Here is a 19,831-nt window from a genome sequence, read left to right on the forward strand (position 1 = left end):
TTCAAACCTGACCTCACTGGAGAGAAGAAAGTGCAGATGATTGACATTCAAAATACCCTGAAGAGGTTGGCAGATTCTTTGCCGATGGTATTGCAAAAGCCCTGAGCCCTGAGCTTGTTGAGCTGGAATACTTGGAGCTCCAGCTATCTGTTAACCACCAAAGTATCTTTTTCCCTAATTGATAAGCAATCATTTTTTTTTTACTTCAAGAAACTTGGCTACTAGTACCAATCATTATAGATGGTTATACCCTTTTTCACACTCCTGCCAAGAAGGGGACCCAGGGCGGCCATTTGGAGGGTTATTGATTGGGGTTTCCAATTCAATAGCAAGTAGGAGGATAGTAACCTTATGTGAAGAGTATATAAGTGCTGTGGAGATAAATCTAAGGGTGAACCAAAAATTGGAAAAAGTACTCTTGGTAATGTTTATAATCCACCGGGTGCTGTCCGTCGGGACCAGATACAAGAGGCACTACACGAGTTACTGGGCCAATGGAAGTACAATACTAGGAGCTATTACATTATTCTTGCAGGAGATTTCAATTGCCACATTAAAGGGGGAGGAGGTACAGACAATAATCCTCAATTACACCAGCATAAAACAGAAGACAGAACACACAGATGGTGATTGTTGGTGTAGTTTCTTAGAGAGTTGGGAGCTCGAAATAATTAATGGGTGTACCAGGAGTGATAGGCCGGGTAAGCATACTTGGCGCATGGGCCCATATCGGAGAACTCTTGATTAAATCTATATTAGCTCAGACGTGGCTTCTACTGTGATTTATATGAGTGTCCTTGAAAGTGCATGGAGTGATCATGATACACTTATCATGAATCTTGATACCATAACTTCTTCTTGTGAGAAAATAAACACAGGGGTATTAAGTGTAAATCACATTGCCAATCAAGTTATTTGGTCGGGAAAGTATATTGAGAAGGCAGTTAAGGCAGTGGGTGAGTGGAACCTGAGTCACGCACGCAACTTCAGGTTCATGACGGTGAAGAAATTGAAAGATGGATTTATAATTTTTCAGGCACACATGCGACTTGTAGAACTCCTTTTGTGTTTAAGCAGGGGGCTATGGAAGCCAACTATGATAAGGAGATATGGGACGCTAAGCGAATACTTAGAGGAGACATCCGTAAAATCAGAGGTACTGGGCACTCTCTGATTATAATCCATAATAACATCAGGAAGTTGAAAAATAAATATCATACTTGGGTAAAAATATGAAAAAAAGCACAAAAAAACTAGAGCGGAGGCAGTACACGGTTAAAACACATTGCACTAGAAATTCTCTGAACATCTGGTCACTCTTGGGGGAGGCAAAGGGAAATAAGCGGGCTCCTATGATCAACCTCATTGGCTCCCTAGAATGGACAAGCTTTCTCGAAAAACATAATGGTATAGACCGCATCCATTTGCCCGCGAAGAGTGGCCTTAAGTTGATTGCCCCCCTGTTTGCAATCTCAACCGATGATCTCCTTGATAAAATCAGTAAACTGAAAGCATCCCGAGCCCGGGTCCTAATGGCCTGTCCAATGCGGTCCTGAAAGCTAATCCCTTATTCTGGGCAAGTCTTATGAAATTTTTATTTGAAAAGTTGTTGACAGAGGGCAGAATTCCTGAGTTCTGGAAAAAGGCCATTCTGATACCAATTCCCAAAAAAGGTAATAAAACAGACCCAGTCAATTATCGTCTACTCTGTGCTTGATAGCATGGGCAAAATGTTTGCCTCACTTCTCCTAACAAAATTGCAGATATGGGCAGTTAATTTGTAATTTTAGATTGCTTGCAGTGTGGCTTTCGGACAGGGTACGTCATACAACCTGCTCATAATGAACTCTTAAGAGTAAAGCAAAGTTATCAAACAGACCTCCTCTCTACGCCCTATACATTGGGCCTCATTTCGAGATTGGAGGTAGTCATGGCTCGATTTGCGCCATGACTGCCTCCAATAACGGTACCGGCAGTGGTCTCGTTCAATGGGGACTTACCGGTGTAGTCCGACCTTTGCGGGACCGGTATGTCCCCATTGAAAAAACCATTCCCCATTCCCATTTGAGCCCCCATAGAGCTCAATGGGAATGGGGAAGTAGCTAATAACGGTACCGCAATTTGCGGTACCGTTATTAGCTCTGAAGTCCTTTAGCGGGTCCCGTCCAGAATGCCTGGAAAAACCAGGTGTTGAAGGAGGGACCCGCTAAAGGAACTCGTAGAAGGGCGGTAAGAGATTACCGGCACCGGTCTCCTTAACGGTGCCCGGTATCCCTTACCGCCCTACTCGTAATGAGGCCCATTGACTTTAGGGCGGCTTTTGACTCTGTTAATAAAGAGAAACTTTGGCAAAAACTTAAAAATCTATCATGCCTGGATGGTCTGATTTATTACCTGGAACTTCTTCATACTAATACCACAGTACAGCTGAGACTGGATAACCATGGCTGCATGACAGATTTAGTCACAAAGTTGAGAGGAGTAAAGCAGGGGTGCGTAACTGCCCCTCTCCTTTATAACTTCTTTGTGTCTGACATTCCCGAGTATCTGCGGGGAGTTCGAAACTGTCTGCCTAAGATTGGCTCATCCCACTCTGTGATTTTGGCCAATGTGGATGACCCGGTGTTGTTCGATCACACATTTAGTGCAATACTTAGATCGGCCCAAAGGCTCTGGCAATATGCAGAGGTTAATGAATTGGCACATAGGAATAGTTGAGATATAGTATACAGATTCCTATAAATACCTTGATGTGGAATTTGATAGTAAAAGTAACTATGCCCTGTGCATGCAGGCTCCTAAAATCAGGGTTGCGCAATTAACAACCATGATTCATAAATTCACATGAGATCAAAGTGGATTCTCCATCTGTGGTGCGCAACAACTTTACATCCAATGTTTCGTACCTATGGTAATTTATGGTTTAGAATCTTTGATGAATATGAATCTTGACTGGTTATAGTTATTGGACGGAACATTCTGGAGGTGACTGCTGGGACTTCCGCAATGTATCCCCATGGCCATTTTAAGATTAGAGCTGGGCATTCTTTCTCTTTTGGCAATGATACTTCGGAAAAGTATTGAGCTTTACATCAAAATCCAGAACAACCCTACTAATCCTTTATTAATGTCTGTAAAGGAAGATATGGGAGGTAGTAACGAGTCTAAGTTTGAGAAAGATATGAAAGGACTGTGTGAGCTGATCTGTTGGACTCTTCGGTGGGAACAAGACAATGCAGTTATATTTTACCATCTACACAAGCGTTTATATTTGTGGGATTGCCAGAGTAATTGCGCACATTTAGCAACTTTGAAAAATTATAAGTTTGTAACATTTGTTTTGTTTACATTTAAAAAGGCTCAAATGTACTTAAACTTGTGCCCTTGTCCAGCCCTTAAGCGGTTTATATTCTTGATGTGCATTAATCATTTACCCACGCTGGAGAATATAGGTTTGGAGAAATCTCTGGCTAAATCTGAAAGATTCTGCAGAATCTGTGGGAATCGCTCCGAGTCGGAAACTGCGGGACATATATTAACCTTATGTCCAATGATGTGTACTAATCACAGCAAAAACCTCGGTGAATTTGTACATTGCCTTGAACATATAAGGGACATTGAGTTTTGGTGCCAATGTGTTAACACTCTTAACCCTAGATTGCATTTAGCCCTTTTCAGAACGTGGTCTGAAGCTGAAAATGTAATTACCACCAAAGGGCTATTTAGGTTACCCCCTACTGCGCCCTTGAGTGCCAAAACCGGAAATCCTTTAATTAAATCAATAGTTGACTAACCGGCTATCTGGCTAGTAGTGGTTGTGCACTATGGACTGGATTGGATCTGTTTCTAATGATGTATTAAGTCTTGATGATGTTATTTTTGTTGATTGCTACTGATTTGGGGATTTACATTTCTTTGCCTCTTGATATGATGAATTGAAGTCGGGCTACTTTCGAGGATTAAATATGTCTTCTTTTTTCTTTATTTTATTTTTGGGTATATATGTATTTATTTTTATGCTATGTCTGATTGATATGGTTGTTAGATCGAATGTGTGTTTATATGTTCATAAAACTGTATCACATTAAATTAAATAAATAAATAAATTATTGCTCCCTCTCCACATTACTATTACAACTATTGCGCTCCTGTCCACACTACAATGCTCCTCGCTGCACTTCTACACCCCTTTCCACAGCACTACTCTCCACCCACACCTTCTATCTCACCTCCAAACTCACTCCCTTCTCCAGTCCTTCTCCAGTCCTTCAGTGATTCTCCTTCACACTCCTCCTACATCGTCCTTCCTCCAATTGGTCCCTTGGTCCCCCTCCTCATTTGACCTCACCCAAATTACCCATACCTTTCTGTTTCCTGCACCCCCTTTTAATTAATCCCTTCACTTTCTATTGGCTCTCGTTCTGAAATGTCAGTCTAGCCAACAAATAACACTTAACATGCTTGTATTATAAAATGCCCATGACAAATAGTGTGTAGACTGTCTGTCCCAAAATTCCAGTTTTGCCACATAACAACACACCTTCCTTCAAAATTTTGATTTCTACTGCCCATCTAAACAAGATGCTCAGTAAAAGAAATGTGTTGGTAACGCAAACCACCTTGGACATCCACTACCAGGAACAGCATAAAACACAAACATGCATACACATTCACACAAAACATTCATGCACATCATTAACATGCACACCCATATGTCATACTCTCACTCATACTCTCACTCATTCACAGACATAATACATAAAAAAATAAAATCTCACCTGCACGCAGCCTTGCTCCTCATTGACTCTGCTGCGGACTCCAGCTCCAGAGCAGCAAGAACAGGAACTCCACTTCCTGGTTTATGCACATTCATACTGGAGCCAGAGCTCTGATGGCAATGTGCCCTGCTCATGCCCCATATGTGCGGCAGGCGCAAGTGACCAGCACCCCCTCACACCTACACATGTGCAGTGACCCAACCTGTATCCCCAAAGGGCTATGCAAGACTGGGGAAGCAAAATGCCCCGGCCTTCCATGGCCCATTCGATATGCGTGGCTGGGGTGCAAACTGCCAAAAGGAAACCGTATTTCCCTTTGACAGTTCAAGTAAGCGCAGGATCACTAGCTCCGCTGCAACAAGCAACCGAGGGAGTGCTACTGGGCTGGAGTGGATCCTCCATAATGGGGGCGAGAGTTCTGGTCCGTCTTTGCCCCCAAACCCATTATGGACGAGACGCTGTAGCCCACAACCTATTTATGCCACTAATGGCCACTGCAAATCATTTGCATGAAGGATGCAGTGCTTCATCCATATGATTTTAAGTGGCCATTACTGGCATAGATGGGACCATTACTGGCATATATGGGGCAACCTATCTATGACACTAATGGTCATTTCAAATCACATGCATGAAGGCTGAAGTGCTTCATGCATATGATTTAAAGTGACCATTACTGGCATAGATAGGACACATGCCTATCAGTAATGGCACTTCAAATCACATGCATGAAGGGGGTGTCCCAACCTAGCTATGCCAGTAATGGTCACAGTAAAACACTATGCCAAACCCTGCCTTGCTAACCACCACCATCCAAACAGATTCCTACAGATAATCAACTCTTCCAATAACCTGTAGAGTCCCACAAAGATCTATCCTTTCTGCAGTGATATTCAACCTTTATATGGAATCGCTCAGAACCCTAATTGGCTCCATGCAACACCCACATCCACCAATACACAGACAACATGCAGCTCTACCTTAAGATATCCTCCATTAAAAACATCAATAGGCTCAAGGACTGCCTCTCAATGATCCAGTCCTGGACATCCAATGCCACTGAGACCATGTTGCTAATGCAAACAAACGCACTAAAAACCCTGATGTCCAGATCTAGCTCTCAGCTATGAACATCAAGGGCTTCACACCCGAGATGGCCACCTGCACAAGTACCTCGGGTTTGACCCCAACAGATGCCACCTCTCACCAAGGAGCACATAGCAATGAAGACACGCACAATGCTTGGTGCAAACTTTGCCTCCTAGGGAAAATCAAGATCTTCATCAGTGAAAAGACGTTTAGATTTGCTGTGCAAGCCTTGGTCCTCTCCCAACTGGATGGTTGCAATGCCCTTCTGGATGATCTTCTGGCGACTATCCTGGCACCACTGAAATGTGTCTTTTATGCTGCAGCATGATTCTTCAAAGGACTCCGTAAATTAGACCACATCATCCAACTCACATAGAACAGAAATGGCTTGCTCTGCGAACATGTATCACCTTTAAATTCTGCTGCATTATCTACAAGGCTGTTGCCTGAAGTCCCCAAGTCACCTCAATGATAATCTCAGCATTTGCAGAGGCATGCAATCCACTAGAAGTAAGGACATTTGCAGACTTGAACTTCACAGGTGCAGGTAGGAAAGAACCAGACGACAGGCCTACTCTGTCTATGTCCCACTCTGGAATCTCCTACCCTTTAACATCAAATTCTCCCCCCCACTTCTACATTTCAGAAAGGAGCTCAAGGTCCTTCTCTTCAAGGAATATCTCCTCACTAACACTTAGTACCACACACCCTCCACTCCCCCACGTAACCTGAGGCTGGGTGATGTGTTCACCCTCTACTTTTAACCCACTGGTTGCTTGTAGATCCCTTGCTGCCAAATGTTCCACTCTCCCCCTCCTCGTTGTTATCTTCCCGCTTGTTTATCTGCTTCATTCACCATGGTCTTCTCCCTATAACTTGTAAAGCGCTCTGTTGCTTCAATAGGTTAGGTGCGTTCTCCATAAATACCATAATAATAATATTAATAATAATAATAATAATAATAATAATAATTGTTATTATTATTATTATTATTATTATTATTATTATTATTATTATTATTTGTCGCATGAGTGTGGTCAAGTGTATGTTGAAAAGAAGTGAAGAAAGAATTGAGCATTGTGGAATGGAGCATTTGTTGCGTTCTGAAGAATAAAGGTGGAAGGCTGGTCATTTCTGTTCTGTCTGTGGGGAAGGATTTATCCATTTTAGCATGGTGCCACAAACGGCAGATTATTGTAGTTTCCTGACTGAGGTTGTGTGGATGATGCTGTCAAAGGCAGCTGATATTTCATGTAGTATGAGGGCTGAACATATGTTCTTGTCAGCATTAATTTTTAGGCCATCCCCGAAGAAGAGAAGTACTGATTTGATTCCTCTCATTGATGAACATCCTACTTTTAAATGTAACCTTCCAGGATTTTGACAGAGTAGGATAGGTTGGCTATGGGTATGTAGTTAGTCATCTACTCTTCGTGCTGTTCCCTTGAGGAAAGGACTGAATCAGACGGTTTTGAAACCTTTTGGTACCATGTTGGTGTCTAGTGGGTGGTTCATCTATTTCTGGAACTAGTGAGTTAGGTTTTCTTTGATGAGTAAGCATTTGAAGATGGCCAGCGGGCAGGGTTCATTAGGCAAGCCAGCCTTATTGCTCTCTTTCACAAGTTTGAGGAAAGTTTCTGTGACAATGGGCCTGAACTGGTTGAGTTCTATTGGTGTTTTGGGGTTTTCTGCAAGTGGGTCTTGTTAGTTGCATATGGGGAAATAGTATCAACGACTTGTTGGATTTTGTTTATTTTGTTCTTGTAAGGTCTTCTTGGAAGGTGTTTGGTCGCTATTATATGAAGTCGGATTTCTCACCTCATTGATGATTTAGAACATTTCCTTTTGTGGGTGGTCACAGTTCTGATTGTTTCTGTTTTTAAAAAAAATAAGATGGCTATCTTGCATAGTCGAATATGCTGTTGGTATTTGGCTTAGTCTTCCTGACTATATTGTATTCTCCAAGCTTTCCCTAATTTCCGAGTAGCTTTATGAATGCTTGCAGTTTCTGGATGATCCATTTTGCTGCTTCATTTTCTTTTGATGGGGTGAATGGTTTTAGGAATGCCAGTGATTCTACAATTCGTGTGAGCCAATTATCGAGTTCTTCTTGGCAAATTCTCACCAGCATGTATCCCACTTTTATTAATTTGGCATAGGTATTTTCCATTAAGTTTGCAAAATTCTTTTTTTCATAGTGGCTGCAACGTTTCTGTGTATTGATGGTGTGCATATTGGAGTGCTAAAAGGAAAAGGGACCATTCGATCATCACTACAGAGGTTGGGGGAGTGGTTTTGGTAAATCCTACTTTGCATGAAAGACACGTGTGCTCAAGTGCGTGGCTCCAAAGGCTATTTGTTTGAAATTAATGTTAGCCAGATAAGCGCTGGTAGAATTGATCAATGTTTCATTTTCCATTTTGAACCAAATGTTTAAATCCCCCTGTATGAATATCTTTTTATGTTTTACTGCCAGGTTAGCACCGCATCCACAAGCTTTTCTTTGAAGCTGGGGTTCGTAGGTAGGTGATATGTATATGAGCAGAAAGATCAGGTTAATTTGATGACTGACTGTGTGGTTGATGAGAAGTAATTTGCATTCAGGGATGTCCGAGTGAGTTACGGCTGTGATAGTCAGGTGATTTTGTATACCATGGCCAAGTCTCCCCCTCTGCTTTCCTCTAAATTTGCATGTGCAATTTTGAAATTGAAGGAGGGTTTCATGTACCACTACTTTGTAGTATTTTGATCACCAGGTTTTCTGTCAGAAAGAGGATGTCAGTGTTTCCCTTGCTCAAGATTTCATGGGTTTCTGTTTTGTGCACTGCCGTGTAGTGTGCATTAATTACTTTACAGTTCTGTGCTCCTTCAATGGTGCTCTGCTGTTTAACACACCATATTGCGACTGTACTACATTTTATTTCTGGTTCTTGGGTGGTGAGGGTTGTAGCAGGGTTCATCGCTCTTGGTTCTGTATCATTGTTCAGTATCTCCAGCAAGTTGTTTGTGTGGTCTGTCCATACGAAGGAGTATTTTGGAATGATTCTGTTATTACAAGTTTGGTCCTTCCAGTACCTAGTTACAGAAAGTGTATTAAGTCAATATTGTTGTTTTGTGTTCGACTTCCTTCATTGCTATAGTGTAATGTGTATGTTGATGGAATAGGGGTACACTATTCTCTGATTCCACTGTATTGTCCTGGTTTGGTCATTTTTTGATGTCCCTGGATTTGTGGGTTCTGGTAGTTTGTGGGTGGATAGATATTATGCAATATAATAGGTTTTGGTTGGTGTCCTTATGGAAAGACTTTCTTCATTGGAAGAGTGGTGATTGGGATTCTTAGGTGTACTGAAAAAGGGATGATTTCTGGTGGATCTTGTGTGTGTTTCATTTGTGGATTGTGTTTCTATTCTTGTTTCTTTGTCTTTCTTGTAGCAAAGCATTGTGTTCTAGCTTTTGGCCAGTGGTTTAACATCCGATTGTTGTCTTGCTTTTGTCCAGGTGTTTGTGTTCTGCCTATTGTGTGATTGTGAGGGTCGCTTATGATTCTGGAGTTGCTTGATCTTAGGTACTTATTGCTATAACATCCACTGCTGTTAAAGCACTGGGCAGTGCAATGCTCATTCCTATGGACTCTGCATCGGCACCAGCAGATGACAGTGCTCAGTAGTGCAATGCAATGTGCTCTCCCAGGGGCCCTAACTATGACAATGAAAGGCACGCTATATATAACACCTTTTTGTTGAATTTTGGCAGTGACAGGAAGGGTACAATTCTACAATTGTTTGATATTTATCAATCCAGTGATCTGTTTATTTGTATTAGCTCTTACATATATTCCTGTAGCATGCAATAATGACATACCTGTTTAATATCAAATAGCAAGCTCAGGCCTCGTCCAGACACACTCACTTTTTTCTTTGCCGGTGCGCCATCATGATTGAAAGTGAAACAATTTCCATATTCAGTGAAGACATGTTCAAAGTCCTTAAGAATTAAAAGTCAAACAAAAATGATTAGTCACACTTGGGTTTTTATTATTCTTACCAATCAAACCAATTTTTTTTAAAGTTTGGAGTTATCTCGAATTTCCATGAATTGAACAGCATTAGTAGAAAGGCCTCTGCTGACGTTCTAAGGGTTCTGTTGCTTGCTTAAAACTGAAATTGCAGCAATTCCACCTACAATGAAAGAATCCTTGAATATGCAGACATTTTGCAGACAATATTCAAAGGTATCAACCTCAACTCTGACAACTACGTCAAGTGGATAAACATGTACATTTAAAGCATTGATGGATAGCTGCTATACTGCATGTTCCCTCATGTTCTGTTCTAGCCATTCCTAAATGCAGACAAGGGGCCTCAATACGGCGTTGCCAGTAAAACCCACCGATAGGCGGCAGGTTACCAGCAAGCCTGTATCACTGTTTCCGCCGCCTGACTTCCCGGTGCCACCAGAATATCATGGCAGGACTCCACGGGAATGGGGTCACTGAAGCACCGGCACCATTGCTAATGTGAAAACACTGCCGGTAGGGGCCTGAACTCCCGGCATGTCAGTCCTGCCAGGAGGTCTGTGCCTCTACCAGCAGACTCTTAGTTTGGTGGTCCGGAAAGGGTGCTGGTACGTTGCTACTCGTAATGAAGCTTAATGTCTGCTCAGTACCATCTGTTACGCTCTATAGGAATTATAAGACATCATAAGAGTAAACCATTGGTCTTTGAAATGAGGACAGTCTGCACTTCACAATTTCGAATTCAAAATAAAGACAAACTAAATCTTTCATCCTTGTGTGGTGGATAAATCAAGTACCAGCGCTTAGATTATTGAGGGATCTGGCATGAAGTGCTATATAAGAATATAATGGGGGTTCATTTTACAATGGGCTGGAGAGTAAAATGGAAGCGTGCAGGCAAAGTGTAAGGCTTTGACACCTTCATTGTGTGCTGCAGCTAATTTTTTGCTGACACAATGTGGAAGAGGTGCATGATGTAGAGTTAACGCCTTCCTCCTCCACCTGGTGTGACCACTTCATTGTATGCCTTCATGAGATTTTATTTGGGTATGTCAGCACCACTGCACTAGGCCTTTGAAGTTGGAAATCCACTACTCCTAATGAACAATGTACAATCCTTCTTCTGTTCTCTTAGTTTGTCTGTGCTACTCTGCAAGGTTTCTAGTGTTTTAGAAGTGTAATTCTCTATGTGAAAGTCTTCCTTTGTTCTCTTGGTTTGCTAAATTCACTATGTTTGGTGTTTGGAATGTTAGAACCACATTACCCATTATGAAATTCAGACAGTCGGGAAGGCATCAGGAAATACCCATCAATCTTTTCAAAAGAGAGCCTGTAGCCTGGGTCCCAGTGCTGACAACAGTCTTCAATGCTATTTTGGGCACCAATAGAATACCAGAGACTTGTACTAGTGCTGAGATAGTCCCGATCTTCAAGAAGAGTGATAAGGCTACCCCTTTACATTATCACCCTATCGTCTTCCTGGTTGCAGCAGGCAGAACTTTTGCCAAGGTCCTACTGAAGCATGTACAAACCTGGTTTGATCGTGTATCCACGCAATATCATCTGCAAGCAAGCTTTCAAGCTGGGATAAGTACCATAGACCAGATTTTTAGGTTGTACTTAATCATCCAGAAGCATGTACCAATTAATAAAACTAAGCCGTATGCAGTGTTTTTGGACCTGAAGACAGCCTTCAACAGCGTTCCCAGAGGCTTATTGTGGGAGGCATTTCAGGCAAAAAACATCTCAGACAATCTGCTAAACCTGATAAAGCTACTTCATTTCAACAAAACTGCGGTGGTCCGCTGGAGTCTGGCTGGGGATGTAACTAAATCTTTGGGAGTGGCAAGGGGAGTCCGTCAAGGATGCATTTTGACCCCTACTGTTTTGACAAACTCCTCACTATCCAGTCAGACCCCCCAAAGTTAGGGAGCGATAGAGTCTGCGCTCTTTTCTTCGCGAAGGACGCAGTGTTGTTGTCGACAAACACTATGGGCTGTGATGGGTGCTGTCTTTCTTTGCGAACAAATGTGACAAGCTTGGGCTGGAGAATTATGATAGTAAGACCACATCAATGATCTTCAGTTCAAGGAAGTCTAAAAGCAGATCCTTGAATATCACGGTGAGAGATCTCATCCTGGAGCAATTATACTGGTATGACTACGTGGGTATATGCTTCTCATCCAGCACTAGTTGGAATTCCCAGCTCCTAAAGGCCCAGGCAACCCTGGTGAAAAACAGTGGGTCCCTGAAAAGGTATTACTTTAAGCACGGGGACAATTAAACTGGCCCTGGTAGCTTACCAAGCAAAGGCGAAGGCATCAGCCCTGTTTGGGTCAGAAGTAATTGAACGTAAGTTTCTTAAGAGCACCCTACTACTGCCACAAAGCACCCCCAGTGCAACAGTACGGATGGAGTGCGATATGGGTTTCATTGTCGAAGAGGCAGAAATGAGGCCAATATAATACTGGCTGAGGTTATGGGGTAACCCCAGCCTGGCCAGATAAGAGGATGCACTTCTTTATGTGATGTCCTTGGGGGTGGGCACTCGGTCCCGTGGCTGTTGCACATGAAGAAATGGCTCATTACACTAGGACATAGTGTGTATTGGGATAACCCATCATCAGTGTCCGCAGATGCTAAGCCAATTGTTAAGACAGCCTACCTACCACGATAAACAGAACTAGTGTAAGCTGCTCTGCACTGGCCAACAGGCGCAAAATAATGCCAGGGCATGAGGAATGCCTCAATGTTATAGCACCTTCTGAGCATTATATATTAGATTTGGATTTGGACACTTTGCTGCTAAGGTCCCCAAGCTCAAAGCAAAAGTGGTCTGATTTGCAGCCCCTCGCCAGAGAGTCCTCTCCATTTCTTGCTCATATGTGAGAGACTTGGAGATCAGAGGAGGAAATACTTAAAACCACTCTTCGTACTGCTCGGAATCTCAACAACCATGGAAGCTATGCAACTTTGTAAATCAGCAGAAAATCTAAATGTAGTATTCTTTGTCTAGATGTATATTCATCTGTCCTGGTATAGGAGGAACACATTGTAAACTTTTACTTGTTTTTTAACACATGCATTTTCACTTTATGACTTGACCTTGTACTTTAACCAACGATTTATGTTTTGTTTTTAGATTGACTATTGTGTGAGAATTTGCTTCATTACAAAGTTTTTATGGATTTTACCTTGCCATATTTTGTTTGTTATGTGTATATTTTAGACGTTTGCATTTTATACCTGATGGCTCATGCCAAATAAAGGTTTACAACAACATTATGAAATGCTTCTCTATGCCATTCAACATATCTCGTGCCTCTGTGCTAATCACCTGACTTGTGAGAACAGCAACTCTCAATAGGAAATTTTGTTGGTTTTCTCTGCTTTGTCTGTGCTACTGAAAAAGGCCTTTAGAATGGTTGTACCACAAATCGAAATATGCATTTCCTCTTCGTTTATCTTGGTGTTGCCAGATTTGGTCAGAGTTTGTTACTGGAATGTAAGAACTACACGCCCAATGTGCAACTCTCATTGGATCTCTTGGATTTGTAAGGACCACTGAAATTAACTTCTGAAGCATTGGAACGACAATCTCGTAACAAAAATGTTGCCCCTGATTCACCTGGCTTTGTCACAACAACTGTATTAGCCATTTAGAGTGTTAGAACCACAGCAGCCAACATACAGGTCCTCTGCTTGCCTCTTTTAGCCTTTTGTTTCAAATTTCATTTCTCAAACTACTTCCTGTTTCATCTGCTGTCTCTTCCTGGTATCTCAATCTCGATTGTATCTGCCCAGAACTACCTCAATATAAGAGGTGCTCTCTCCTTCACTTCCAGCTCTTTTTGGTCTTTCATGCTGCAAACCAGTTTTCCATGCTTCTCAGCTTTGATCAATTGGGTCAGCTGCTTTGAAGTTTCTTGGATTTTGCCTCGGCCCATTAGTCTTCTTTATGTTAGCGGTTTGACCATTTATTAGTCTCACTGCAGCTTAAAAATGTTGGTTACTCTCAGCATCTCAGTTGTGGACCATTCTCTCTTCCTTTAACTGTCAACATTCTCCTGCACAGCTCTTTGCTGTGCATTTCACTCCTAAGTACTGTGCTCCAGCACTACTGCATTCTCTCTGTTCTGGCAACTTCACTTTCTTGGCCTTGTGACTCAACTTGTGGGCTCACATGGTCCCAGACTTGTTGTCCCAGTTTTTGTCTGTTGACTGTGGCAACTTCATCACTTAAAATGTTATCTTAACCTAAAAGAACATATTCTTCAATACAACTGCCCCAAAATATTATTGTGTATATGCTATCACCCAACCCTGCACTCGAATGTTCACTTGACTTTTCTGTGCAATGCTGTAATGCTACCAGGTCCTAGTTTGCATTATATTGTCATGCACTACTGCATATTATAAATGCCATATCATATCATACATATACCTGTTATTTGAAGATCTCTCAATCAAAGGCAAGACAGATATGCCTGAAACTTTCCATTGGCTTTCCCAGAGATGTATTTTCACATATGTGCATTCACAATTATTGGCTTTGACAGTTTCCGTTTTTGAGCACAACTGAACAAAATGCAGAACATTAACTTTTCAGATTGCATTATAGAGTTAAACTGTGTTCAATGAAAGCGACACGTGAGGGTGATGATTAATGCTAAATGGGTGATGTACATTTAAAATAAATGTTTCACAAAGCTAATAAAAGTACAAAATGTGTTCACTTCTGTCTTGTATTTAAATAAAAATAATGTTGTCAAATCAATGCATCGTACTCTGAGTGTATGTAACAATTTATCTGTTATTTTGTTGTATTATTATGTGAATACAGAGCAGAGATCGCAATAACTCCAAACAAAGCACGGATGTCTGCTAAACACAAGAAGTGTATTTTGAAATGCTTCATAGCACACTGTAATAGAGACACATTTACATCCTCACACATAGCACAGCTTTGTAAATTGTAAAATATTCCCTGTTAAATGGTACTTCTCCATAACAAGTCTGTGTAACGCATAAGCTAAGAGATCTGCCATATTTACATGTGATATGATGCACTGTCAGTTATGAGAATCAGATGCTCATAGGTTGCAGTTATAATTAAGGATTGCAAATGTCCTGATCTGGAGTTGCTTATGTAAACAAATGACAGACTTCATTGTTAGTTAATAAGAAGTAGAACTGAACTAGCACACGCAGTTATTGAAACAAGGCAGAAATATTTTGTTATTGGTGAAACTGCCGTTCCTTTCTCTTTGTTAGGGAAAGTAACTAAAAGATTAAAATGGGAAACACTAGTCTTGCATTTCGTTGTTAAAAGACAAAAATGTTTGGCAACGTTGGCTTCATTTCAGGACAGTTAGTGTGGCTGGTTAAATTCATGAAACCCATCTGTTCAGATTGAATTGGCTCACAGCAAAAAAGGGTTGGAATAAATTAAGCTCAAGTGGAGGGTCTAATCCTTAGTAAACCCGCAATTTCAGACAGAAGGGATACATTTCTCAGAAGGGACGGCAGCCTACATCACTCAGAATCCAGGGTCAAATCTTGAAGGACAGCAACTGATCCTGCAATATTTGAATGCCTGTGTAAAATAACAAGCAGCACATGTAATGACTAATTATTCCAAATTCTGCAAACCTGGCCCTTTTGGTAATTTTCCCAAATTCTTCTTCAACATATATATTTTCTTTTCAATAGTTACACCCCTAAGAGGCCCCATGATGTATTTCTGATAGGTAAGCCTTGCAACTTTGCCTGTGCTGGTAAAACACTGAGTTTATCGTGATGCTGAGACTGTTCCCAGGGTCGGGGGATAGCAGGTGCTGCCCCCTTATGCTTTTTTGGCCGGGATAAGTGGATCCTTTAGAGCAGAGACGTTGCACGTAGTTTTGATATTTTAAAGGTGAATAGTAAATGGAATTGTGAGATGTTGGGCAGCCACACAGAAATGCATTGCTAATATTAGGAAAGGTATATTGTTTGATTACACTATTTGTAATGCTCATCGATTGTCTCAACAGGAGAATGTATATACCTAAATTCTAATGCTAAGCAAGAGAGTTAAACTGCTTCTACTTTGTATAATGTAAAAGACACTATATTGCAAGTGCAAATACATGTTAGTATAGTGATAAAACTGTGATAAAACTGTGGAGAGAAATTGTTGATAACACCTAATGTGTACCATGCACACAAGCATAACAGGTATGGGACATAGATACTCTATAGATAGAACCAAAACAAGATTGCTGTCGGATAGTAGGCCTGTCAGGTGCTCAAGGGTAGTAGTTTTCTTGCACTATGTGTAGAAGCTCAGATTCCTCAAGAGCCTTGCTTTGTGTATGGCAATAGTTTCTGCCGCAAACCCTGCCACAGCCCCAGGGGGCATTTAGACCACATTTGGAGTGAAGGTTAGGCTCTGGCATGCAGATTCTGATGGAAATCATTACAATTTAGTATTCCATTGAATATTAACTGGAAGCAGAGCTTCAATACTTACTCATTCCACTAGTGGTATATTTCAGCTTAACATCTACGTTTCCCTCATTGTAAAATTCAAACATTATAGCATATTCACAAAGCCCAACACTGGAATAAATTTAGAGATTAAAGCAATAACACATTCCTATGTTCACATTTAACTCTTTAACTCTGAATTTGATGATAACAAATGCAATTGTTTAAGGAGAAACGTTTTTATGCAACTGAACTATCTCTGGGATGGAACATTCTTGAGGATTAAAATCCTTACCTTCACAACATAGGGAAAAGCTTCTTGGTTAAATCCTGCCTCTGGCAACCCTGCCTCTAAATCTCCCAAACCCCCATTGGGAGATGTTTCTGCTTGAATCTTGAGACATATGTGATTGGTTGTGGATGAAGGGACAGAATTGCAGCTTTGAGTATAAAGCATCACGCGAATGGAATGCTATGCCCGGAAACATTAAAACTTCTCATTCGCAATCTACCTTCAAGAAATGAGTGAAGACCTTCCTTTTTTAATCAATCTGAATAGAACTCCCTTTATCATTGACTTCTCCCTCTATATCTTTCAGGCTGCGCTCCGAGGCCTATTGGCATGTAGCGCCCTTCAAAAACTGAAATAAATAAATATAATTTTTATTAGCATCAACTAATTTGTCAGTTCATTTTGCCCTAGCTAGTTTTTTAAAGAATGTATGGGCAATAAGATGGAGGGTAAAGGTTGAGTCAGGAATGTTGTGGCGGCATATCCACAGAATTACTCTCTTTTTATGTGTTTGTTTAACTAAGATATACTATTGCAAATAATTTTTACAGTTTCTATTGTATGTGTTCTGGATTGCAGTCCGAAATAAACTTTGAATTGCTTGCTTAATAAATGTCCTATAGTGAATTAGGGAGGAGCGTTATGAGGGGTTCCTGTGGCAACGAGTAGTATGAAGTGCTTTGCATTGCATAGTTACGGTTAAATTCATAGACTTTGTGCAGGGAATATTAGTATGTTTTACAACTTTACAAAGTCTTCAATGCTATTTTGGGCACCAACAGAATACCAGAGACTTGTACTGGCACTGAGATAGTCCCGATCTTCCAATATGGGCATAAGGCTATACCTTCAAATGATCAACCTATCTTCTTCCAGGATGCAGCAGGCCAAACTTTTGCCAAGGTCCTACTGAAGCATCTACAAACCTGGCTTGGTGGTGTATCGCGGATTAATTTATGTCTACTTTTGCAAGTAGACTTTTGAAAACTGCATATGCGATTATAGGAAAACAGCATTGGCTGTTATCAGATGCCTCTGAGAGGGGATGAACAACCAATGTCTGATACTTGTTTGAGGCTGAGGTCAAAAGACACCAGGATCCAGATGATCATTTGAACACCTCACGATAGGTCTAGTAGCACATGTCGCTTCACCTGAATGGGCTATTATTGTTTACACTGATTGCTCACATGTAGAAACGCATGTCTGTGCACCAGTGGTTTTACTGGGTAACAGAGCATGAGCACAAAGCATGTTTGTGCATTGTTCTGTACGATTTTTATTGTGCAATGTCGTTGATGCTTTTACCTTTGTGGGTTTGATTGGGGCTCATGTGTGGCAGGATCTAAGTGGCTGGGTCCTGGAGGCAAAGCACACAGGCATTAATCTCTGCTTGTATTTGAGTGTCAACAAACACATTAGTTGTGCAGATAAGCACACACAGGGTCTCACATCGTTTTATGCAATCTTTTGTATATTGCCGTGGTCCTGTGTGTGGCTACCCAACAAACGATTATACATCATCTGACATGCTCAATCTTAGAGTTATTTGAGACAAAACCATATCACACAGATGCTCTCAATTAAAATGGTGAGCCCTATATTGCAGACATTTTCATTGTCAATGAACGCAGAAAAGAAGAGTGGATGCTGAAGGATGGCAACAGTGGGCATGATAATGCTTGGAGGATGGAATGGATGGGAAAGAGCGAAAAACAATTGTGCACTTTGTACACATGAAGAGTCACCACATGAGAGGTGCCCACATGTTTCCCTGAGAGCTCTTATGCACTTTAGGTACTGTAATGCCACCTAGATAATCACAATATTTAGTGCCTGTGCAAAAAGGTTAACATCTGTAGACATTGATAATACCAAAGCAGGCACATAACTCTGTGCTAACATAAGAGCCAAACAAACCCTTGCGTTCTGCACAAGATTGTTAATCTGATCCCCGTTGAAGAGATAACTGCTAGGAGTAGAAGGAGCAACTTGATGGCATTGAAGAAGGCACAGGAGAAACCAGAAGAAGAGGATTCCTGGACCCACTAGTAGCAAGAACATGGCAGAGGTAGAGATCTAAGGAGGGAAAACAAGGAAACCAAGGGGGTACAAGGTTAAACAAAAATATTGCTCCCAAGTAGAGGAGCCAGGTGAAAACAGGTGAAAACTACAAACAAAGAATGGGCGACCCAAAAGACTAACAGAATTGTCAAGGAATGACTGTAGATACATGTATCCATTTATGGTGTGATTCTGAGGGTAACCTGAAACAGAAATATCCCTGGAACCCGCTTGGATCGATCATCGCAAAAGGCAAACCTTCTCCCTTTTGCCAACGATAAAAGTCTGTATGTCTCCTGCTTCCAGTCTGTAGCTCACACCAATTATTCTGTTGCATTCTATGGTTATCTTCCAGGACAGCTTCAAATGCCTTTGCTTCAGCATACTGTAACCACAGGTAAGTGTCACCCCAAGTTCATTTGCTTTCTGCCAGGAAAGCTCAGACATAGATCTGAGACAAAGGAGAGGGTGGATAAGCTGGGCTAATGCCCCATAACTGCAAGTATCTGCCACCACGGTTTGTTACTACTATTAGAACATCGGTCATAGTTTCGGTGTCATTTCCTAACCCTGCACTTTATGTTATCATTCCAAACGCTAGGCTTTCGGCATGCAAAAACGTAAACTGATGTCCAAACATGGACTAAAAATAGTTCAAAATGAGAAAGATGAAAAGGTTTGCAGCAGGTCTTTGGTTAAGAGCAGACTGTCATTTTCTGAGGTTCTGGGAGCAGGAGACATGAGCTGTGTTTATCATGGGCAACAAAAGACAGCAAACTGGCATGTCCACCCATGGTTATTAGTAAATTAACTGATTTGTGGAGTAGGAAGAGCTGTACCAGAGACATTAGGAAAGGAAGCAAGTTGGAAGGAGTGTAGAGCCCCGCCCATAGATCCCCAACAACATACACAACATGCACAGTGTGTCATCTGCATACTGTTATAGGAGTAGGTACATAAACTAGCGAGGAAGAAGAGTTGACACAGATTAACCGGCAACCTTCAGAATATTCAAAAATACCAATGATTGCCCAAAGGTCATGCTGAATGGATGGCTGGAATTCAATAACCATATGCTGAATGCACAATACAAAATAAGGCTCAATTGCAGCTTTTGTT

General features: G+C 41.3%; 1 protein-coding gene across 1 annotated transcript in view; it reads right to left on the minus strand.

The window, feature by feature from the left end:
• Window positions 1-19,831, minus strand: part of ASIC5 (acid sensing ion channel subunit family member 5) — a 593,203-nt gene that overhangs the window by 315,179 nt on the left and 258,193 nt on the right. Inside the window, exon 4 of the mRNA XM_069630322.1 lies at window positions 9,732-9,854. Within this exon, the coding sequence (XP_069486423.1) occupies window positions 9,732-9,854 (123 nt within the window). The remainder of the gene's footprint in view (window positions 1-9,731; window positions 9,855-19,831) is intronic.

Source organism: Ambystoma mexicanum, chromosome 6q (assembly GCF_040938575.1).
Source record: "Ambystoma mexicanum isolate Mex_15411 chromosome 6q, UKY_AmexF1_1, whole genome shotgun sequence".
In the NCBI taxonomy this organism is placed as follows: Eukaryota; Metazoa; Chordata; class Amphibia; order Caudata; family Ambystomatidae; genus Ambystoma; species Ambystoma mexicanum.